This window comes from Cylas formicarius, unplaced genomic scaffold (assembly GCF_029955315.1).
Source record: "Cylas formicarius isolate icCylForm1 unplaced genomic scaffold, icCylForm1.1 PGA_scaffold_6__28_contigs__length_40554024, whole genome shotgun sequence".
Taxonomy (NCBI): Eukaryota; Metazoa; Arthropoda; class Insecta; order Coleoptera; family Brentidae; genus Cylas; species Cylas formicarius.
The window spans coordinates 32535298-32561322 of NW_026844347.1; the positions used below are offsets into that span (position 1 = coordinate 32535298).

At 32.1% G+C, this 26025-nt stretch overlaps 1 protein-coding gene across 2 annotated transcripts in view; it reads right to left on the bottom strand.

The window, feature by feature from the left end:
• Positions 1-596: 596 nt before the first annotated feature.
• LOC132703366 (elongation of very long chain fatty acids protein AAEL008004-like) overlaps positions 597-26025 on the bottom strand; it is a 41959-nt gene continuing 16530 nt past the window's right edge. The window contains exons 1-9 of one of the 2 annotated variants that reach the window (XM_060672585.1): positions 24853-25005; positions 10973-11034; positions 7961-8043; positions 3910-4017; positions 3708-3791; positions 3591-3647; positions 3416-3521; positions 3226-3362; positions 597-1797 (exon numbers count right to left, since the gene is read on the bottom strand). In XM_060672585.1, the coding sequence (XP_060528568.1) occupies positions 1435-1797; positions 3226-3362; positions 3416-3521; positions 3591-3647; positions 3708-3791; positions 3910-4017; positions 7961-8043; positions 10973-11027 (993 nt within the window). In that variant the 5' untranslated portion in view covers positions 11028-11034; positions 24853-25005 and the 3' untranslated portion in view covers positions 597-1434. Of the gene's footprint in view, positions 1798-3225; positions 3363-3415; positions 3522-3590; positions 3648-3707; positions 3792-3909; positions 4018-7960; positions 8044-10972; positions 11035-24852; positions 25006-26025 lie in introns of those variants that run through there. The other variant, XM_060672583.1, reaches the window with a different exon arrangement.

Genomic DNA, 26025 nt, shown 5'->3' on the forward strand with positions numbered 1-26025 from the left:
AAAATAACAGAATTTATATATATTTTTAATTAAAAATTAAGAAAAAATTGTTAATCAAGAATTCAAATTTCTGCTGAATGCGCAAGGATATTTTCTATAGATATTTTAACCTCACTCATTTAATATATTAGCGTTATTTGGAAAATGTACCCAAAATTTATTAATGATCTTAGAAAGAGTATAATATGCAACACCCAATGCATCTTGACTAACGTGTCGTTTATAAAACTTGTTGCATAATGTACCATTCTCACTCCTATGAGATTATCATAATACTTATTCCTTATATTTTTATTTATTGAAATTGAAATTGAAAAAAGACGTTTCTTTGTGCGCTATTGATGATATAAAATTCTGATATACGCTAACTCAACATTATAGTATATTATGCAACAAGTGCGGTAAACGGCATTTGACTCACGAGTTTGACACGAGCGGAGCAAAACTGACGTGGTAAAGTGACACTTCCCGCACGCTAGATCGGTGGGTAATTAGGTATTTTACAGACGGGAGTAGAAAACCAGCTTTTTTTAGGTTAATTTAAAAAAAAAAACTCTGAGTGGGATAATAAAGGAAATAAAAACGCACACCTCTTTGGAGAGTTTATTAAAAATATTTTAAATTACAACAAGAAACTATACAAAAAAAAATTACCATATAACAAATTATGACTTAGGGCCACTCCAACAATTTTCTATAAATATTTCTTTAAAAAATGTTTCCTATAAAACTTCGATAATTTACAAACTACAATAATTCATTTAGCACCCTAAAACATTACAAAAATTATAGTTACACGCTAGACTCTACGAGACACAAGCCTTGGAAATTCTGAGTAACTGACTGGGAAATTTCAATGACAAATCGCACACATTCACTCTTATCTGTCTGATTTGCAATGATTTTGCATACACCGTCACCGGCCAAAATGACGACGTTTATTTATTTACATACGTTACTCGATCATTGCATCCGTAAATAGTTAAAAGCTTGAAAAAAAAAATGCCGTTATAAACTTTACATTCCTTTTCCAGTTAGTTACCAGAAACAGACTTAGATAAGTATGTACAATGTCTGGAATGGATCGTAAATCCTTAACACTCTTACGTAGACTAGATTTAAACAAAAGTATATCTTTAATGTTATTTTCAACAAATGTTGTTAGCCGTTTACAAACTAAAAAAAATTTCATTACGCGATGAATACAAATTTGAACACGTTCTTGTTCGAAAATGACGTTTAAAAAAACCCAAAGGCTTTTGGGGAATGCAAAACACTGAAGCTTGGACAAATCCCCAATTTCTATTTGTTAAAAATAGCGGTATAGAATTACTGATTTCTCTTTACCTAAAATGGTCCCTCTCGCTATTCAACTTGAATAATTTTTTAAGTATAATGTCCTTGAATTTAATACTAAGTACATACTCTAATATGTCACATTTGTTGTACTATCCTCTGGTGCAGATCGGCTGATCCGTTGGTAAAGTAGGCGCCGTTCTGTTTCGCGTTGCCGTTTTGGTGACCGACGCCATTTTGATATGACGTCCCGTTTTCTTTGGCGTGTCCGTTGGCGTGTTCTTTGTGGACCCCGTTGCCGCTGTTGTGACCGTTTAATTTTCCATTGACCGCCGCGATTTTTCTCGCTTCCTTCTTTTTGTAAGCCTGATCGTAGAAATCCTTGAAGAGGAACAGGAACAAGGTGGCGTGCATGCCTATCCACCAAGCGAACGCCTGCGGATAATCGCATTCGATGAACAGTAACTGGAACGCGTGAACCATAATCGCCACGAATTGGATCTGAAATTGAAGATCACATTCTCAAATAACAAATATAACAAAAATATTGAGATTAAAACTGAAAAAAAGTCACAGTGGGAACGGAAGAAAATCCTAAAAAAAACACTGGAGTCCAAAAACTCACATTTCTATTTACACACATCTAATTGATCACAAGATTTCAACGTTATCTTCTTTCAATCCACTAAAAATATTGAAAACATAAACGTGGAAAGACAATAAATACTGACCAAGAATCCCTCCATGCTGAATTGAATAATATTAAAACAGATTTGCCCCCGAACGGTTATATACCGAGAAATCTCCCGTAAAATAGACTCGATAATGTAGCCGCCTGACGAAAACCCACTCTCTCACTGTTACTCATCAGAAGATTAGCAAAAGGATTAAAAAAGTTTCAATCATGCGTCATTTTAAGATGTGCCATATCAAAACATCCAATCAAGAGGGATGGAGAGGTGGAGGTGCGTCTATCAAGTCCTTCTGAATGCCGGGTGTCGTATATTAGGAAGGCAAAACGCAAAAGGCGAAACGTTGAGATCTGAGATAGCAGCTAGCGTTTTTAGTGGACAGCTTCATAGTTGACTGCACCTAACAGCTTATACCACTAACTACATAGGTGGTTGGTTTTGTTTACACTTGATAAGGGACAATTTTCCGTCCGAGCGAAACTATTGAGGAAAAGTACTACAACAATGCTATTTTAGTTCTAAAAGATTCCTCATAGCACGCGGCCTAGAAACCCATTTTGGTACAGTGACATCAAAATTTGGCGTCACCTTGACCCACAGCTGAGAAATCTTGGGGAACTAAAATCTTCAAGAAAAGAACTGGAAACTCTCTGCTAGCAAATCTTTTATTTTTTTTTTGTGAATTTTATCAGCAAGAAATATTTTTTTGACAACAAAGTACACTTCATCAACTCTACTTTGAAAATAACTATTGTAACTGACCATTAATCACATTAAAATAATGCCTAAACGATCTTGTTTTCAAAAGTACAAAAACTGCTGTCAATTATCAAAAAGTGCGTCATAAATGTTTACCAAAGTGTGCTTTTTCTTCGAAACCAAAACACATACCTATCTAAATGACCATAATTTTTGTTTAAATTAAATAGGTGTTATTTGACGCGAAAATCTAACATAACCCAACATTTAATTAAAAGAATTGATTAGGTGTAGCGCCGAACTTTAATTGGACTTGTTTTGCACAACGTCTAATTTTGTACATATAGACAGATAACAACCAACAATTATTATAAGGCAGAAACTTCCACACTCGATCTCTTGATATTCAAAGTTCCTATACGGAAATTTCACGAAAAAATTCGAAAAATGGTAATTCTCTTTTTTCTTTGGGTAGGTAAATATCTTTAAATTTGTTTTAATTGTTTGAGTTTTGCAAAGCGGTAAAATTTATACTCACCATCTGCAAAGAAGTAAGGTACTTCTTCCACCACAGATATTTTTGTACTTGCGGTCCTAAGGCAGTAAGCATGTAGTAGAAATACATCACTATGTGGACGAATGTGTTCAACAGTCCAAAAAAGGTACTGTGTCCCCCTGAAAGACAATTTATGTCATACTGCCTACACTAAAACGAGAAAAATCCGTACCTGGAGTATATTTAACGCCAAACCATACCGACATTGGCATTATCCCGTGATGTATCACGTGCAGAGTAGTGATATGATCGAACTTCTTCCTTAATATAAAGAAAACCTGCAAAAAAACATTCCGGGTATAGCAGGGAACATCAACCGGCAATGCAGACTTCTTTTCAGGCCTTACCGTGTCTAAAAATTCAGTAAATTTAGAAAAAAAATACCACCAAGACACATGCGCCATCTGCAAGCAAAAATTTAACATTACTTATCGAGAAATTCTGTCATTAAAACAACAACTTACTCGTATTGTGCTCGGTCTATTCGAGTAGTCCACTGGCTGACATCTAAGACTATATTCGCCCGTAAACCAACCTCCCATACCGATCTGGAATGCAAAAAATTTTTCAGTTACAAAACATTAGTCCAAATACATCGTCATTGCAAAAAAATATGAAATATGTCAACGAAAGTGAGCCGGCATATAAATAAAAAAAGAATATTACCTCGTAAAATAACCACGTACTAAATATGACCTGTAATAAATTGTATATGACTAACGTCCATTTAAGTTCAAATGGCTTCCTATTCTCCATTATTTTTGGTCCTACCACCTGAAATGAATAGAAAAAACGATTAAACATTTTACGGACTTTTTAAACACATCAGTTTTTAATTTTGTGAACCAAATGTTATTTAGAGTTAATACTAGACCCCGCCTGTATTCCAAAAACTCAGGCATACGCGAACATCATTAGTCGTTAGTCATTTAGTCAAAATGGGAAACCGTACAACGCAGAAACGTAAATAACCAAACTTTTTGGGGTAAGTAAAGCATTTGCACCTATTTGCGAATACATGATCTGATTTTGTATTGTCAATAAATAATTTATAAATAAAGTGCCCACATATAAATGATTATAATATTATAAATTAATAATTATTTGTATGACGTGATAATGTATTTTATTTAGAAATAGAAAATTAATCATTAATTATAAATAATTTAGGTAAATAAAATTATTTCTTTTTTAAAATTACTTCCGAAAAAATACATACCCCGATTTTCTGACCAATAATTTGAGAAAGGTCTCGCATATTTTGAATTTCTAGGTATAACAATTTGTATTAGTTTTCCAAGTTTTTTCTAAGAAGTTAGATTATAAATTTATTTTATCAAAATATGTAAAGAAATTATCAATCAATAACGTAATCAAACAACGAGCACACCCCATTCTTCTATCGATGCAAAGGAGAACAAGAAAGACAACAATCCCCACTATTCTATTGCAAAATTGGCCCCAGTTTTCTTATCATTGTCATTCCAGTTTAGATCGAATTCTCGCATATCATATATGTTCCAGACAGGAAAAACACATGATTTAACAAGACATCAATTTTCTTTCTTCGCAAAAACCCAATGTTTAGATTCGCCCCCTAAGGTTTAGGGCTCATGTCAATAATTGCAAAAAATCTCTCAAAACTACAAGCGTTCATCCAAATTTTGCCAGCATCCATTTTCATTTGCAACAGCAAATTTCATTGATAAATATAACCAATTCCTAACGTGGCCCTTGCACTGACTTAAAATACATCTTTTTAACACATTAGATTAAGTTTAATTAACTATCCTACTATCAGGTAAGCGCCTTTATAAAAGATGTTTGTTGTATACAAATTTGTAAATTTCATAAAATTTATTGTTAGTTTAAAAGTTAACGCCTAGGTTAGCTGAATAGACAGCTAGCGACTGATATAGTGAAATATGGATATGAAACTCGCCTAGGGCATTAGGTATTATGCTTATTTTCTATTTCTTTATCAATAAAGTCCATTTTATTATAACTAATAATAATAACTTACAGACGAGCAGGTGTATATGACTCGATTTTTATGTTAAGTGTCATTGAAACATGTTTTTTTTTTAAATTAATGTAATCATAGGTTTCATAATTTAGCTTTTTGTATTTTAAATGGGAAATAATCAACTTACAAAAATTATAAACAGTTCTATTTGTTTAATCTTCACGCCACTAAAATTATGTATGGTTTTTTCAAAAAGATTTACAATAACACCGGTGTTTTAAACGAAAACTATCGGTTTCCACAATCGTGGCCGACATATTATAAAAAACGACATACATTCCTACTGACCCGGTGAAAATGACGGGTGCAAACGCGCAAACACTTTCGATTGCGAGATGATCAATGCGTCTATGCGTCGCAGGCGGCCTTGAAACCGAAAGTTTCCGTTTTAGAAGGTCATCGTCACTGTGCGCGCGGTATTATAGTAGGCGGCGATTATTCAAAAGCTAACAGTAACGACAGATTTCGTTATGCAACAAATTTTATACGTTGCAAATTGCATACACCGTGTGTGTGCCGCTGAAACTTCAACAAACCTGACTGAGCGCGGCATGCCGCCATATTCGCCGTCCCAGACGTCAACTAAGAGAAGTCGATCGGAACCAATAAACATAATTCGTCTTCAATATGCGTCAATATGCGTCACCTGTCATTTGCGTCACTTAAGTTCAAGGCGGACTTATTAATTAAAACAACACGAAAAAGTAGCTAATAATTATTACGTCAGCGGTGATACAAATTAATAATACTGCATTAATAAAATTAATTACCTCCTTTTTACTCAAAATTTTTGAGCATACTATAGAAATAAAGCAGTTACTTAAATAATTATAAGTTACCTCGTTAGGATGCTCAAATCAGTTGTAAATTTGATATCATAAGTAACGGCCGAATTTATGCCTGTAGTTTTTGCACATGAATAGAGTTTAGAGAGACTGACGAGATGTTAATTATAGAGTATTGTATAGATTTAACAAGGAAGAAGAATAGTATATTATGCAGCAAGTGCGGTAAACGGCATTTGACCCACGAGTTTATTTGACACGAGCGGAGCGAGATGTTAAGAAACGACTGACTTAAAAAGTTTAGCGAACGTGTTACATACTATACTTTTTCTACGACCGTTAGTTTTTGGGTACAGTTTCGCAAAACAACACGAATACATTCCTTGACATGGCCGTCAGAACTTACAAATGAAATGAAACTGACGTGGCAGTGACGGAAATGACCCTTCCCGCACGCTAGATCGGTGTGTAATTAGGCATTTTACACAAGGAAGTAGTACATAGATATTTGAAGCAGCGTTTTCCTGCTTTACTTTGCGTAATGTTGCAAATCAACTCAACGACAAAGACTTTCCTTTTTGGAAAAATGTGAAAAATGATGGTGATGAGGAGTTACAGATTGTAGATTATGGTGAGGCAGTTATGCGCCAGAGAGGATAGAGCTAAGAATAAATGGATTAGCAAGCAGAATTCATAGTTTAAGGCAGTACTAAGTAAGTGAATCAAAATACAAAACAAATCTCACCTCCAGATATGGAATTTTATATTTAGAAAATAGGATCAACTTTTAGCAACTATGTTTTTGTTCCAAATTTATTTCAATGAAATACTTACCGTCACGTTCTTAAATAACGGATTATTTAAAGGCTAACTACATTAGATGATCTTTTTTGATATAAATCCTTACAAATTCATAACATTGGAAAATATTTGTTTCGAAAAGTTACCTACAGCTGCATCACATCTTTTTAAACGTTGAAGTTCTGGATTAGTAAGGTTTCTGGTTTTATCACTTTCTATCAGTTTTTCCTTGAATCACTACCACTATTCAAACCTGTATGGACTTGTAAAAAAATATGGCGCTCACTGTGATCCGGAGCACATACTTAAAAAGGTAAAGGACGTGCTCGTTTCCACAAGAAAAGTTTATTCATACCAAACGTAAATATGTGCTCAATTCCTTAGCATCTACTTAAAATTTCTTTGAGCACCTGCTACGAGTATGTGCTCAGTTTTTATTAATACCACCCAATGTAGTTTCATAACGGTTAACTTGCAAATGAATTACAACTGCTGCAGAGTGGCACCAAGTGCACATTTACATTTAGCAGGCCGGATGCACCAATTTGCAGATATGCAAAGCAATCATCTGACCAATTGTCAGTCTGGCTGCCAGTCTTGGTCTCCTTCCACTTCAAACGAACAAAAACCAAGATAATTTGCAAGAACGGTATGGTGACAGCATGGCATGGTGTCAATACGAGATTATGAGAAGCGACGACGACTAAGACCTTCGCAATACAATACAACACGGAGCTAAATATCCAAATAAGTGAAGGCTGGTAGACTCAAGCAACCTCACGAATAAAAAACGAAAAATGACGACAACTAAACAAAATATCTATACTGTTAAACCTATCCATTGCCCAGTATATAAGAACGAGACCATACGAAATCATCAGATGTTTTGAATTGCAAAAACAATTTTTGAAAAAACAACAGACAACATTCATCGCGATATGAACGATAAAATTATATCTTGTCCGGCAGTAAACCGATAGTGTGCACATTATATCCGAGGCAATAATATTTTTTATAGACGGTAGCAGTTTGCATATGTGTAACGGCTACAATATATCAACAACGCTTTATTGCTGTACTTAAAACAGAATAATTAGGTACTTACTTTGACTGTATATACATAAGATAAACATATTCCTAGCGTATAGAGCGGATTTGAAACAAGGGGCCAGTCTATCGTCCGGGGATCTGAAAAACAAAAAAAAAAACAAAAAAGTCATTACAAAAATGAAAATAAAGAAGACAAAAATTTAAACAATGGTGTACTAAGCATTCTCTCGGTTTTGCCGATTTATCCAACCTGATATCCACACCATAAATTTTAAACTTATTGATATGAATGAAATCAGTAAAATATCTTACGAGGATATAAAGTTGTTAAAAGAAATTACGGTTGGAAGCCCTGTTTAATCATTATTTCATTAATTCACGCACCAATGTTAATCATTATTTCAAGTAATTCGTGAGGCAAAATGCAATTTTTAACTCGAACCATAATTTATTCGAAAATAGAAAGTTAAAGCGAATTACATACAGAATTAATGCTCGTTTCAACTCAACAAACCAAATAAACAACGCACATTTTAGAAACCAATTGGGGCGCATTTTTGGGCAGTATCCATGTTAATTTTGTTTTGAATTGTAATCTGAAATTATAACACCGGTCTTGTTGGATACGCAACAACTGTGATAAAAGTTTAATCGGTCTAGGTACGAAAATAGTAAAGTAGTTTGTTTAGTAGTAGTATTTCGCTTTAAAAAAGTTTTTTACAAATTTTTGTTTGTACAATTATTATATCGGGTGTTTTCTAATTGAATCGCAGGGGGCGATTTCTGGGTCCATTTTAGAAAGAAAACTTCATATCTTAAACATCTTAACTGTATCTGTATTCCACTTTAGATATTTTAATGAAATTTGGTGCAGATGCACTATGTATCATGAGGCATTATTTAGTGTAACACATTTTTTTTTCAAAATACACCAGTGGCGGGCGTACGAAATTTCACATGTATATTTTGGCACACATTGATGGTACGCCACTGATTTCTCTTAAAATAAAAATTATTCTTACAATCCCCAATCATTTGATAAGAAATTTAATTTTTTGATTTTTTTCACTCCGATGTACGGTTTTTGCTTACAAAAATTAAACCTATTCTCTGCATGGTCATAATAATATCGTTAAAAAATTAAGGGATCAAATCTGCTCGTAAACGAATGCAAATGTTATTCTTTTTTTAAGGAAGCCTGTGGCGTGCCACTGACTGCCAATGAACAAATAATATTTTGCATAATTAGGTCGCGAACCTTTTTTGTGAAAAATAAAATATCTATCAAAAACTAGCGTTCTTCAAAAAAAATTAATATCTTAACATCTTAACAATAAGCCAAATAATAAACGATTCTTATTTAAATTTATTTTATTTAAGTTGATGTACTTTGGATTCGCACTTCGATTTTTCGAAGTATTTTTAGAGAGGAGGTTTTTATTTTTTTAAGTGAAAACCATTCATAAGAGAAATCGGTGGCGTACTATCAATGTCTGCCAAAACAGACAGGTGAAACTCGGTACGTCCGGTGTAATTTTAAAAAAATGTGGTACACTAAATAATGGCTCTCGATAGTACATAGTACATGTATGTCAAATTTAAAATATTTAAAGTGATATTACAGACATTAAAAAATATATTTTATTTTTGAAAACTTTACCACCCTGTAGTTATCTTTTTAAATTGGACTAAAAAATCGCCCCCCTTAATTATTGACATTCAATTAGAAAATACTCTATACAAGGTGAAAGTGAAAAATATCATAAAATATATAATAATACAAAAGTTTATACGACTTTTTTTTAAGTGAGGTATTAGGGGGGTAAAGAGTATATTTCCTATATAATTTTTATAGTGGTTATTATATTACTGGAGAGTTAACACCTATATATAAAAGATACACTGCTTTTTTAAGTGTAAATAGTTCAGAATTTTGTATCAAAAAATGGGTGATCCGCGACAAGGAATGTAAAATTAAAACATTAATTGTTCTGACCTTCCGATCTTTTTCAGCCAATCAGAATTGACCGTTCAAACATGCAGCGGGCAATTTAAATTTCAACGTACAAGAAAAATGTACGAGCACGCTTACATAAAAAAAAATTAAAAAATTACCCAGAATTGCCCGCAAAGCTAATCTAATAGAGAAAGATGTGAAAGTGAAATCTAAAAAAATCACCTGCCTGTAGCTGCCACAGTTTAAAAGAATATCGATTTAGTTTGACACATACCTTAATAATCAAGGTTTCTACGAATGAATTTAAAAAATCCATCATAGTTAATGTGACTTTTTTGTTTTAGATTTCCTTTAATGTATTTGTGTATTTATAGATGTTACTGATGTAACGTTATATTTTGCTATTATGAATTTTCACGAGTTTGTGTTGGTTATCTTTTGTAACCATAAAAATGCCATAGATTTGTTTACGTTGGCAACTAAATATTGCAACGAAATTAGTAGTTCAACTTTAATTGTATTTATTTTCATGTCGTATACGGGCATTATTGATTTGAAGTCTAAACTGCTACTTGCTTTGGAATTTAAAAAAATACTAATCACATAATTCATATTCATCAATCGAGACCCTTCTCTTTCTTAGTAATTTCCGGTGCCTTTTAAATAACACTTTTAACAAATCCGTTCTAAATTTGGAGGGGAAAAGATTTTGTCATTTACACCTTAGCCACACTCATTCCGTGGACACACTGTATATAAAAATAACGACAGATTTGAGCAAACTCAACTATTAATTTTCCTTTGTAATGGGCATCAGTGAAACTTAAAATCACCCACTGAAGGTGTAAAGAGGATAACATCTCAATTGATAGTATTGTGTAGTATAATAAACCCCGCAGATATTATTATTTTGGAACGTTGGGTTATAGAGATTGCTGTAAATGTCCATAGTTTACATAGATTAGTTGCATAGTGCAGTTTTCACTGTCCGCTTTATAATTTAATAAGAATGAATTTAATATTTGTATTAAATACATCATCATTAAGTCAAATTAACGCGATGCAACTCTTCAATTTGGAGGTGTTATTTTATAAAGAAAGTACACTTACCAGGATGAACTTTAAAAAATTCACTTAAATTGTTGAACGTCTCCATTTGAACCATCTTTCATCTGAAAATAAAAAAATGCATCAGTATCACGCACCAAACAGCATTTTACTCTATTGTGTGGTAAATTTTCAGGAGCAAAAAAAACGTCTTCGATAATAATCTACTTAAGATACTGACACTTAGCTTGTCAATTTTCACGTAAATCAAGAGAGGATATAATATTACCATGGTAACCAATTGGAACCAGTAAATGGAAACTTTTGGTTATTCCATTATTAACACTATCAAAGATGGGTGCCCAGTTATGGTATTGTTAACTGCTTTTATAATCAAAATATTGTTATTGTTCCTTACTTGTTATGGTAATATTTAATTGCAAAAAATTTTTTCTACTGGATGGAATGATGATGAATGAAAAAAATTAAAAATAAAAATTTTGCTATAAAATCTTATTAATAATTCTAATAATAAAAGAAAGATAACATCAAGTACAAAATTTGATATACAAAAAGTATGGTTTTTTTTTTCAATTAATTAACTTTGCCTTTATTTTTCGCGTTTAATTCATTTAAAACTTATCATCGCAATTTGTTCGAACCACTGGCTGATTAGCGTTCATTAACGCTATACAAAAACGACACATTAAGCGATTATTACTATTATTATCATTATTATTAAACTATAAATAATTTCAGCTATACAAAATAATAACGCGGGCAGCTACAGTCTGGCACATTTTGTGCGCCATTAACGACGCAGTCGATAACAAAAAAGTTTGTTGATCCAACGAATACCAAATCTCTGATAAGATTACCTCATAAATAATTCACCTCATATTGAGGCCGATAAAGTGAATCATCCACGCGCAAATTTTCTCGCCGCTCCGACGCTCGAAACGGCGGCGATAAAAAACATTTACATATTCGTAAATAATTCCTTTTGCGACAATTATTTTACAACACGAATTTGTTGTTAGTGTTGTGATAGTAACGCACCTTGGCGGACGTCGCGTACAGAATACCGATGAATCTTCAAAACGGCTCATTTCTTCAGCGCATTGGTTTATTGCGTAATTAATTGTTGAATAGTCAATGGGAAAGTAATAAATGTTTCAACACTTTTCATTGTGTTGAATGTTACGGCGTTGTCCGAAAACTAAACTCTTCGTTTCGCGATTTTTTTTTTTAATTTTTATCGCAAAAATTCAAATCGGTTGAAGCAATTTAAAGTAACGTAAAATGATTAAAAGATTCCATCCGTGGCTACAATTTTTGATTTATTCTTGTAAAAAAAAGAGTCTTCGCCGTAGTAGTAGAGTAATAGTAGAGCTTTTCTTTTAAACTCTTCTTCTTTCATTTTCGGAGGAACCTTTCGAAAAAATGATAAACAAACGCTAAGCTGTTCTTCTTTAAATGAATATACGAATAGAAAGCTTGGACTTAATGAATAAATACAAAAAGTTTTCTACGTTTATTATAAGTCTTCTGATACCGAGGATATTGTTACAGATGATATTTTTTCCGATTAAAATACAGGGCTTACCGAAAAACCAAAGGTACCTATGACTCATAAAACAAATCATAAGCAAATTAATTTCAAAATATAGACCAAATAAAGAGTAATAAGACTTTACAGGGTGCTTCAGGTTTAGCAAATCAAACTCGATCAGCGAGAAAAACAGTTTAGTAGATTATGGGTCCAGGTTAGTTTATAAACTGGTAAGCTGTTATAAGTACGACAGGAGATACTGGGAAACTGCCCAAAACTAACTAAAACCCAAGCGTTTTAGAGAAAAACTAACTTAAACAAGTTTTAAGACTTCTAGTACATAAAAAGCAGTCAATGACCGTTTTATAATTGACTACTTTTTTATTGGCTAGTCAAAATATGTTTTATGTAACATCTTGCAATTGTAGAGCGTTATCTATCATTATTTACTAATAATATGTATTTTATAATAAATTATTATGCGTTTGTGACGTCAGATTTATCCATAACCCTCTTCAAGGAATATCCGAATACGATGCTTAGCGTTTCGGGGAATCCCAATAATAATATCGACTTTTGGTTCCCAGAACGATGTAACGCACAATGTAAATAAATAATAATAAAGTAAAACTAAAACTTTTCACATTCTCGATTTTTCTTGGCATCGTGCTGATATCAGCCTGCGTTTTTAGAGCTTTTTTGATTTTTTTAAATGTATGTAATGTTTTAATTTTTCATTATTTCTTTTTAATCATCTTGATAATATGGCACATTCGTTAATATTGTTTTTTCAAATTAAAGAGAATTGTAAACAAAAGTAAGAAGGAAAAATATACAAACACAAAATGACAAAATCGACACAAAAAACTTCGACATTATTGGACGCATCCGAAAAAGCGACAGTTTAGTTTAAAAATTCTTTCCGAATATCCCTGAAATTTTTACCTTTCTAAACGTTGTATAAAAATGCGCAACTTTTATTACATTCATTCGACTCGATAGCTTTGGCCTTCGTAATTATATTCAACAATCGTTGAATAAGAATCACGTTAATTATTAGAGATAAGAGTTTAGTCAAACAAGACAAACTTAAACTATATTTCGCATGATCCCTGTTAGTATTGCGTATATAAGGCAAGTCCAAGTTGAATAAGAAATTTTTATTTTTTTTATGCCTTTTAAGAAATATTTTACGAATATCATCCAATTCTAATTATTAAAATTTGAATGCAGTTTCTAAATGGAATGACAACAAAAAAATAAAAACAAGTAAGAAGTGTAGCATTTTTCACTGTGATGACTACTGTGTACCGATTGTCAAAAAATTTCACCACAACATTAATTTTGGAATTAGTTTTTCGAACTGGATACTGTTTGTTAGATATTCTTTAACCCATTTTTGTATGATTTATTTTTGGTCACATGCAGGAAATATTTTTGCACATCCATTTCAAAATTTTATTACTAAAGGGCATAAAAGATAATATATATGACTTAAAAACTTAACAAAAGCGGTACATAAATTTGTATCACATTTTCAAGTAAATCGAAAATAGTAAAAAAAATATTTTGAATTTGTATTGTACATTGGAAATACTATATTGATTATGCTCTATTTTTTGCAAATATTTACTGGTGCGTGGATGCACCACTGGTTTCATTATTATTTATTTATTCTAAAAATAAGGTGAAAAAATATTTACAGAACGTATTGACGAGGTCTATATTCCACCCGACGTGGATACCTTGACTGACGAAGATATGAACGATAAAATAAATCTACAAGAGTTTGGAGAACCAACTGATGTAGTTGGAACTTTCGAGTTATATACACCGAATGACACAGCTGTCCTTCAACAGTCCTGTAATTCATCAACTACTGAACCTGAATGGGACTCATCAGATGATAAAACCCTGGAATTCAAAAGAAGACGTATGAGTGCTGCAAACGACAGGCTTGCGTCTACTGTCAAATGGTCAGATTGAATACCCTCACACACCTATATCCGATGAATTTAGATCATGTGAGGAACTAAAAAATATTCTTTCTGGAAAAACTCCGCTTGAAATATTTTTTATGTTTTTTTATGACGAAATGATCGATTTGATTGTAAATCTTACATTGCTTTGCGACTTCTATAAATTGATAAAGCAATTACTCAAAGAAATATTGCACCTGCCGGAGATGAAGTGCGTTATGATAATCAAGGTCGCCTCATGATTGTTCATGCTAATAAAGCCCGAAGGAGATGTAGAATCTGCCACAGTCACACAATTTAAGTTTGTAATAAGTGTAATGTACATTTACATACTTCATGCTTTGTAAAATATCACCAAAAATTAAAACGGGTGTTACCAAGGGTGCTCATAAAATATGCGTTTTTTTGTATCAAATCAGGTTCTATATGGAAAACAATCTATTTTTAGTTGTTTTCTGTCGAATTTGAATTTTCTTTTGTATATTTATGTATAAATTATATGTTACATCTTATGTGCCCCAAAACATTATTTAAGGTTTTTTCCCAGTGGTTCGTTTACGCACCAGTATTTTATGGTATGTTTCGAGTTTTTTTTTTGCGACACATGTAATGTATTCTTAAATGTAGCAAAATAAATAAATTCAGAGCAAAAAATTTTATTTTAATTTTTTTCTACTTGGGATAATATGGGTTGATTCACAAGGAATACAATTTTGAAATTTGGCAAGCGTGTAAAAAAATGGGTTTCCATTTAAAAAAAAATAGCGGATCTTAAATCGAAGACACACTGTGCAAGATCTTTTTGTATCTGAATTTATTCAAATATACCACCAATTAATCACATTATTTGTAGGACACAGAGCCTGCATGAATATGAATCGCTATAATCCCAGATAACTATCGGGAAATGCGGCAATGGCTAGAGTGGAAAAGTTTTTTCTCTCCCCGCAACCCCCTTATCGGTTCGTGTAGTTAATGCGCACCCACACTTATTAACTTAACGCGAAATATGCAATATTGTGTAATTAAGCAAACCTAGCATGTCGTTTTCGTAATTACATGCTAATTTCATGCCATGCCCGTCGCGTTTTTCCAAAAAGGAACGTAATAAATTTATGAAATTGAAGTTGGGTTGTCGCGTCGCTCAGACATGCCAAATTAAAACCTCAATAGGTTAATTATTATTACATATAGCCTCGTTTAAGAGAGAAAACCACTAAACAATGCTTTTTGGCGGCTCTTTTAGGAGCGGGGCAATAAATATCTGTTGAAAAATCATAAAACATGTTGTAGTACCTACAAAAGAATGATTCATTTGTAATTTGAAAGGAGAGAAATCGGATTCACAAAGAACAAGTACGACTGGACTGGGGACGGCTTGAAAAGAAACGGCACAAAAAGTGCATCTGTTTTATTTTAATAAAGAAAGACTTTCGATAAATAGTAGCGAACATAAAAGTGATGAAGAGACAAATTGTGGAAAATAAAACATGGCTATTGAATTAAAACAAATGGTATATCTTCAGGCAAAGTAAAAGTGGAGACGACTTCCTAAAAGGTGGTGCCAGTCCAAACATACATGAGAGTTGAATGCAGATGAATCTGAAACCTAATCCCACTTCTACGTGGCTGGACGTAATACTATAAACATTAAACATGGTTGATTTTTAGGTATTCGAAATGGCAATAGATGAAACGAATAGAGGAAAGTAGTTCAAATGTGTGCGCGTGTAAAAAAAAATAAATATAATATTTGCACACAAGAAACAACCGAACCAGTGCAAAAACAAAATTCTTTCGTTTATATTTATATTCATTATAATTTTTGCACAGTGACTATGTGATACAATATAATTTGTCAATAAATTTAGCAATTCAAACTAGTTGCAGTCTTAACTAGATAATTAGAACAGACTGGGCAGCCATCGGTCCCGATGTAAATCAAATGGAGACCATTGGGATTTAGCACTTGCTAATCATCTACTGAGAAATCTAAACGCGGAAATTCTTGTGAAGGAAACAGAAATTCATCGAATTAAAAAAGGTTGCATGCATTATAAGTTGTGGTTTTATTAAGTGCTTACAGATTATTATCAAAAATTTTACTCTCGTTGCAGAGAAAAACCTCAAATGTTATAATAAAAACATAAAAAAAATAAAATAACTAAGTTGGAAACTAGGAACATATTTAGATAAAAATAAAATATTCATTACATTACCTGAAGGTCCGCTTATGATCTGAGTTACAGATATAATGGCCTGAAAGATTGCCATTGTCTGGCAAGCCTTTAGTAATAAATAAATTCATAAAATATTCGCATTCGCAATGGCAATAGGTGTAATTATAATAAAATAGCAATAAAAGAAATGATTCATATTCAAAAAAGAAATAAATACTGTAAATGAACAAAAGGATATAAGTAATTTAAATCAATTGTACCACAGTTTAATAACCTAGTATAAATTAAAAATCAAATCAACTTTCTTATAATAATAATAATAAAAATAAATAATCACAGTCTTTATTGAGATATTATTGCACAAGATTTAGACAAAATTACTTAACACAAACTAAAATAGTTACACATCCCAAACGGCGAAGTCTAACTTAAGATCTTGATCTCAGCTACTCAACATTGACCGAATATTACAACAATAATGAAACAATACGCTATAATTAATTATTGGTAAAATATTAATTTGTTTAGGACAGAGACTTTTGTAATTCCAATAAAGTGACCTTAAATGTTTTCCTAAATACTAGAACTGAACTGGATTCAACATATTTATTATAAATCTTATTGGCAATATAGCTAAAAGAGAGTTCAAATTTACACGAATAATAGTGTTCAAAATAAACCAATCAAATGAACTTTTAGCAAACATATTAACCATAAACTTCAAAATCAAAATATTAATATCAATTATTTCATATTTGTATTTTCTTAATACATTCAAGATATCACTAAAGCATTTAAATATTTTTGTATTAAATATTTAATTTATTTAATATTTGTATGTATTTTAAACTCTTGATAAAGATCCACCTAATCAAATTTAAAAAATTAAAAGATCTGTGTTATTATTGAACAACCTCCACCCAAGAACAACTCCAAGATTATATGTATTTCAAAGTTGAAGAATAAAAAGAAGCTAAAACATTAAGGATATAAATAAATATGCTAAATTTCTAAAGACTAATTAAGGCTACAGGTTTACATTTAATTCCTTTTCAAGCAGAGTTCCAAATAGATGAGACCAGCTTTTAATTTGATTCACGGCGGCGATCCGCCGTAAACAAAGTAAATTATACGATGCAGAAAAGAAAAACAAGGTAAAAAAAAACGCAGGCGATTTTAAAATTCCGTATCGATATCTGCAGTCCGGGGACTTTTGAGAACGCGGGAGTCTCGTAAATAAATATCCGCGTATTTTGATATTTAAATAATGTAAATTGTGTAGCGTTCAATGTCTGGGTATTTTCCGAATCGACAAAATGTCGTCGACATTGTGTTGTTTTTTCTTTTATTTCCCACAATGGGTGAATTCCATCGCAATCGCCGGGTGGAATAATTTTGGGAGGAAATTGCTCGAAAAAAATGGCGTCGCGGGTCGCGCACTTTGGAACTTGTTTTTCTTGTATTTACCGGTACAAAAATCGATTGGAAGGCCGAATCTTGCGTCAACGTAAAAATCGCCAGTTTTACAGGTAAACAACAACAATTGTAATACGTATACGGGGTGTTATAAAAGTACAAACTCTATTCTAAGGTAAGATTCATTACGTCAAACTGTCAAACAGCCACAATATAAATTTTTATGTCCGCTGATCATATAAAATGTTTTTCAAGATTTTTTTTTTAATAAATGAAGAATATAAAAAAAAGTGATATTAGGAAAGGATTTTTGGGGTGTTTGACTAGGTGATAACGAAAAATCGTGCAAATCAAATCAATCAAAAAAAAAAAAACAAATTCAGTAGTGCCTTTATTTTGACTTCAAATTACTCACAGACGCACCTCCTGAAGCTTCATATTTTTCTTACAGATTTCCTTTCTGGTTTTAATGTTAATTCAATTTGAAATCCTTTAATTGTTAAATTAAAGCTCATTAATAACAAACCAAAACCATTTAGAGAACAGCAGTTTGAGAAACTCCAAAAATCTTTCGCTAAATAATGTGCAATGTTTTTTTGATTTCTTTTTTTACTATGCAGATTTACTGTTAAGAATTGAGATTTAAAAATTGTTAAATCGAGATAACGACTTAAGATCTACATTATCTTCTCCCGTTAAAAGAGGAACAAGGGCGACGACTGCATTATACTGAAAAATATCAAAAATGCACTTACGGGTGACGAAATTTATCATTCAAATAGCAAGCGAAACCAAGATAACATCGAATGGAATGGCTAGGTCGAGGCAAGCTACAACACATTTCTCAGGTGCAACGCAATATGCTGCAAACTATTTTACTGGTATTCACCTTTAATACATTTGTATTGTATATGTGTTTTGTTCGACAACTCAAACAAATGAAATACAGTATTTTTTGCATTAAAGGTGCAAACAATAGTGCACTGGGAAAAATTATAGTACATCGTTAGAAATAGGTTAAAATATATGTCTAATTATATTTTATGGTTATATTTTTTTAGGACGTTTTTATTTTATTTTATATGATGCGCATCAATGCAAATCTAGATTGTACTTATTCAAAGCTCGTTTTATTAATTGTAATCTTGCAATATTCGTTTTATATCGCGCAGGACTACAGAGCAACAATCCGATAAATTTGAGAAATTCCGTCAAAGCGTCTTTGACCTGCGCTTTTTTCGGTAAAATGAAGAAAACCCTTTATTTTGAAATAAATTTCATTGCAAGTCGGTAGTTCAGTGAGTTCGTCCATATTAAGTTCAATTTTTTTGTCTAAACATCATACTTAAAATAATTGAAACACATTTTTTTATTTTACTGAAAAGAAGCTCGAGCAATCAGGAAGAACAGATTTTATAAGCGCGTTTGCGTAGTATATATTTTTTTAACAGTATTTATTACGCTGAGCTAAAATATAGTACAGTTGGCGACCCTACCAACTCATTTCTTGTACGTTTTTATTGTCATTTTTCATAGATTGTCCCACTCACAATTTTTTAAAAATAAATGAACAAATAATCCCAAAATTATTAGAATCATGTTGTGTAATACAAAAGTCCCTGTTCGTATCGAGGAATAATGTAAGGCTCCTATTATCAAACTTTTTATTGTACAATAAAATAAAAACCTGAAATGAACTACAAAGCTAAGAAGGTGATATTAATGTGACATAAAACGTATATAGTATATATATAGTATAATTTAACCGAATCATCTATGCGCCTTCGGCTTTTGCCTTCCGCAGTTGACGAAGGTCACTGTCAAGATTAACCAGTTTGTGAGCACCTATATGAATCCTTCTATTATTTCAACACTACCAAATAAGAATATTTAGGGTATGTCAATATTTTGGTCAGTGCAAAATTGGGCAAATTGTTCTTGAACATTCTTGAAACTAGGGACTTCAAATAATGGAACATTTGCATTGGTAAAAATGTGTTTTGGCAGCTACGTGAAAGCTTAAAAACTAAAATGAAATAAAACTAAAATAAGGTTAAAACATGAACTATTAGCGGCCCGTAATAATATATTAATCACTTAGAAGCGTTAATGTTTGTCGAAAACAAAAACAATTTGACAGCCCTTGTGTATTACTGACTGTTCTGCCATTAACAATTCTCAGCGCCACAAAAACGGGCGAAAACAAATTACTCCTTTATATCAAAGGCAAACGGCTATATTTGTCAGGATCTGTACTCTATATTATGAGACGACCATAGTTTTACAGTAGTAGCAGAAAAAAACCTTTTTAGACATGCCTCGTATATTACGAAATAAAGCATTTGACTAATAATGGAGATCATCGTCTTCAGTTAGATCAACGGCAAAATATATATAGACATTTAAAAACTTCATTTTTTTAAATTTAAATTTGCTAATCTGCACTTAGAAACCTACAATTGTTTATTTGCGACAACTTACGTCAATTTTAGATCAGGAATGTCTTCCATGAAAGATTTTTTCTTTTAATATGGTAACGGGTTTGGTAAAATCATTACTCGCTTGTTTAAACGTAACACGGCGTTCCAAAATTTTAATAACTTAAGAAAACGAATTATGTTATAACAGCGGTGCAGGTAAGAATGTTAAACATTGCGTGTTTAAATATTTATACAAGAAATGATCGGTTAATAAAATTAAAAAATAATCATATTAAATATTTTCCAAATAAATCGTGCCTGACACAAAAATTCAAATTTTACACCTTATGAAATCCTTATAACATTTTTATTAAATTTATTACGTCTACTTAGTAGAGATTGCAGAACACTATAATAAACGGTACCTATGGTCGGACGATGATTTAAAACTGATACGTGCGGTTATGTTGCGCAAAAAGAATCGAAGATTGAGGCGAAACAATATAATTAATCGGCTGAAGAATTACAAAACGGAACCTGAAACAGGCAATCGGCGAAAGTTGGATTTTTTTGAAGGTCGGCTCCATTAAAAATGTGCTTTTCATCATTCTCCGTATTTTCCTCACAATCGATTTATCTTAATTACATATATATTGATACATAATCTATTCGAATTTTCTAAATAAACTAGGAGATGGAATCGAAATAGTTTGGACAAAACGGGCATTTTTTATGATTAGTTTTATCTCTCAATGACGATAAAATTAAAAAATGTATAAGCAAAACGAGCAGCAGACGTTTCTCATCAAGTGTTATTAAAACGATAGTGCCTATCCGACACTAAATAAAAGAACAACAATAATACCGATGTTTATGTTTTCATTAACTCGTTGTTGTTAAATGTAAACGATAACATAAACCTCACTGACATAATTTTTATTTGCAAAAAGTACAACATGAAATCAATGGAACGATGTCTTAAAAAGTAGCAAAGGACGGGGAAATGATTTCGAATAGAAGACACCTTTGCTTGAATGTTGAAGACGCTTGGGAAGAACCTTGATACGCTGTGTTTGCACAAACATTTGCTGTATTGCACTGTGTATACTAAAGTACTACTTCGATATAAATAGTAAAAATTCCGCATTACAATGTCAACGTGGGTCAACATTGTTTGTGGTAATTTGTGTCTACCAACGAAAACAATACGCAAATACGAAAAAACAATGAAATAACCCATCGTTAGGAAGAAGAAAAAACAATTCAATTTGAACTCATCTATTACAGGTAATTGCATTTGAAACACGTCAATTAAATATGAGTTTAATTGGTTACAGACGTCAACGAATTTCAACGACTTGACTGTAATCCTAAAGACGTAAACCCTAAAACGTCTAAGGAAAGGTGATATTCCCAATAAACAAAATAAAAAACAAAAAAAATAACACCGGGACTAGGAATTCAAAGAAAAAATATTTGTTAATGTTTTTTTTTTTATTTTTGTTAATATGTTTTCTTCAGTAAATTACAAAACCCACCGAGGGTTTATTTGCATCAGGTTGCTATTACTAAAAATATTAATTATGAATACGTTCACCAACCAGCTGAAAACAAACAATGCTGAATATTATCTCAGGGCATATACATTATGTCATTCTCAAGAGCCATAAATATATTTCATTACCATACAATGAATCTCTCGAGCGTTCATGAAATGGATTAAACGTAAAAGTGTCCTTATTGGGAAAGAAAATTATTTTGGTCCTTATAAGGATTAACTTCGAAATTTCGACGTAAGAGAATGCACTATTTGAAGGGCAAGTCTTAAAGTCTTTCCGATATTAGAATTTAAAGAAAAATTTTAAATTTTTCCATACAACTGTTTATAAGTGTCATTTACTTTGACATTTTGTACGTGCGCGTAAAAAAAAAGGTTTAAGTTTATGTAATACTTCCAAAATGAAAATTCGCCGGAAAATATCAATGAGACATTGATGACAAATTTGAGCACGATGCAGAAAAAAAATAACATAATGTTGAAATGTGAAAAAATTGTTGTCATTTTTTCAAATGGAAATACCTAATATTTATAATTTTATTATATTTTGCATTTTAGAAAAGGCTGACTTCCAAAAAGAAAAAATTGAGAAAATACTAATAATCAATCAAAACAAATTAAAAAGCCAGTTTATTATTTGCAACATTCCCAAAAAATTATTATCAAAATGAGATATGGAATATAATAGTCGTAAAATTCTACCATTTTTCTATTATTTCTTAAAACGGTGTTTCTTGTACGTCTAAATGTCTGAATGTTTTTATGAAATTTGTTCCATTTTTTAGACATTGTTGCGACATGTATGTGTTAATAACCAGGCTTCATTTGTAAGATTTATAAAAAATTGTAATGTATACAGAAGGTGCCATTTTTTAGAGCTCCATTATTTGTTTATCTAATATATTTAGTATTTATCTTCTTGGTCTTCTTGGTCAATTAATAGCCGCTTAGCATTTTTTCAATGGAGAAACGTTTCATTGCTAATATTTCGAAATCTACAACTTTTTTAGATACAAATACAAAATCGTAATTTTTTGAAATGCCAAATATGATAAAATTTTAATAAACCTTTACGTCAATGCTAGTTGAATAAAATGCCGTCCGTAAAACTGCTTTAAGGTTTCCCTTTTGAATTGTATTCCACTATCACTAGGTTACTCATTCTTTTTTGAAGTACGCTATCAACTATATTGAGTTTTGAAAGCACCCTGCAAGGATGTGTTGACTGTATGAACCACGAAATTCTTTTGAATAGGATGGAACAATACGGAATTCGTGGAATAGCTCTGCACTGGTCTAGACCATTCTTAACAAATCGTAGGCAGTATATTAAAATAAAGTAGGAAAAGGACAATTTAAAAAAATTAAAAATCTCAACTCCGATCGGTCGATAGAGGTGTATCGCAAGGTACAGTACTTGGCCCTGTTTTATCTAACTCTTCAAGACACAATTAATTCAGCACTTGTAATGCCAAATAGCTGATTTAACACCAACGAGCTCGTTTTGAATGTCCAAAAAAACAAGTGTACTGATATTTAAATAAGCACAAAACAAAAAAGACCTTTCCCTGAATGTCCACTCGGACAGAGAGGCCGTTGAAATAAAAACGCACGCTAAATTTTTACGACTAGAACCTACCTTGAGAAACTCAATATCAATTACTTTATTCAAACCCTCACAATTATTGTTTCCTAATAAAAAAAAATTAAACTATTTTGAATGGGAAATGCATGGTAAATTTCTACTAGGTTCACATCTATTCTTGGTATTCCCTTTCGCGGAAATTCAAGTCATGCGATATCTGTTTTAAATCCCAAAAGAAAGTCCTGAGCTGTATCGCTAGAGTGTTACCGGATAGTTCCTGCAGGCCTCTCTTCAGGGAGTTCAAAATACTGCCTTTAGTGTGTATATACATATTAGGAGTTTGTTTAAGGGTGCATAAGAACAAAAATAACTTACAAAATAAAGAAAAATTTTCGCGACTATAATACAGTAACAAAGACTATTTCTCCATAAAAAAAAAATAGACTAGAATTTTCAAGAAAATATTTTACGAACACCGATGTTAGAGTCTACAAAAAACTTTCCCCAGAGCTAATAAGCAGTGGTAATATAAACATTTTTAAATCCAAACTAAAATTTTTTCTCCTACAAAACTGTTTTCATAATTTAAAGGAATATTTTACTTACTTGTTTGTTATCACTGTATTCTTGTGTTCTATCAAGTATTTTTATTATATAAATTTTAAATGTAGTTTTCTGCCTCATTCGCGGATTCTATATAGTATACCTTATTTTGACTTACTCCACGACATCCGTAATACACTGATTATATTCTAAATATGTAGGATAATAAAGATATTATTATTATTATTTTTATTATTGTTATGGCCAATCGTACCGGTATCGTTACGCCACTGGTAGTTAAATCGCCCCAATAAGCAGCATTTTAATGCACAAGCAGTACAGCAGCGTTATTAACATGTTTTTAAGTCGGAGAACTATAAAGACCGTCAATGGGGTGATTGTTTTCCGCGCTAATGTTCGACCGCGTCGCATCACGCGTCCGTTTCCTATAATTCCTTATGGATTATGAACATTTACAGAATCCGCCATGTATTATTACAATAATTTAAATGTCATCACATTATTTTACAGATTCTTTGAATTATTTTACTTTACTTTAAAGAAAAATATATTATACAAATTTTGACCTGCTAGACGAAATCCATAATACGCTGTATGTATGTATTCTAAATATGTGGGATAATAAATGTATTATTATTATTACTATGGCGGTATCGTTACGCCACTGGTGCTTAAATCGCCCCAATTACCTGTCTCGTCAAATCACGACAAAAATATCGGCAAACAGAACCAAATCATATACACTGCCCGGCAAATAAATTAACAATTCCGATTACGTGCAAATTAAGCCGGACCGAACTACCGCAAACGCGGTCGAAATCGATTTTAGACTCCGGTACCGTTTTAATGGGTTCCGTAAACCGATAGCGTCGCGTCGTCTGATGGCACTCATTATCTGTACCTATACGGTACCCACCCGAGTTGAACTTTCAAAACACAACGCACCCTCCCACCTTAAGACCTCCGACCACCACGACGACGTCGCTATTGTCCGAAACGTATTCGCCGCTTGTATGTACAAGTATACCAACAATCGAAGATAAATGTTTGGATTTATCCGATTTGTGTTTTCGCGCTGGTATTTCGTTTAGCAAGCGATTTTCGAATTTTAGTTCAATGTCAGTAACGGCTTGCGTAAACGTTTTACAAGTCTGGCCTCGATGTGTAATAGGTGCCATTATGTTATACGTTTGCGTCGCCGAAGGGAAACGTATGGGCGCTTAAAAAAGCATTAAAATTATAATATAATAATGTCCATTCGGTTTGTTGGTTCAACTACAGTACGTACGGGGTGGCTCGTTTAAGAGGGGTCTATACCTTATCTCGAAACCTACGGGGGCTACAAAGAAAATTAATTACAAAAGTTGTTTCTATTAAAATGACCTTTATGTTTTTTATTTTCATAATCATCAATTTTTTATGGGTGGTAAAACAAAGTTACATTTTTTTAAAGGGAACACCTACATTTTATTGCATTCTGGATAGTCCTTTCAAAGACAAATTCAACGATATATATGAGTACGGGTCTGAGACGCACCTTTTCGAACATATTAGCGTGTTATGTTTAAACCATCATTGTTGGGTTGCTTATTAACTTATTAAACTTTTTTCCATCTATTATTTGGTTTGCTTTTCTTTAGGTAATGAACAAATTTAAAATATTTTCTTAAAATACGGGGTGTTGCCACGTTTCGCAAAATGATCCTTTTGTCAATTTTCTTAAATGAGACACCCTGTATATTATTGGATTTTCGAATAACAATTTCAATTATAAAACATGGTACGGGTCTCTAACCTACCGTTTTGGCTTAATTGGCAGATAAAATTAAAAGCTGGATATGAGATTTAAATTATTAAGATAT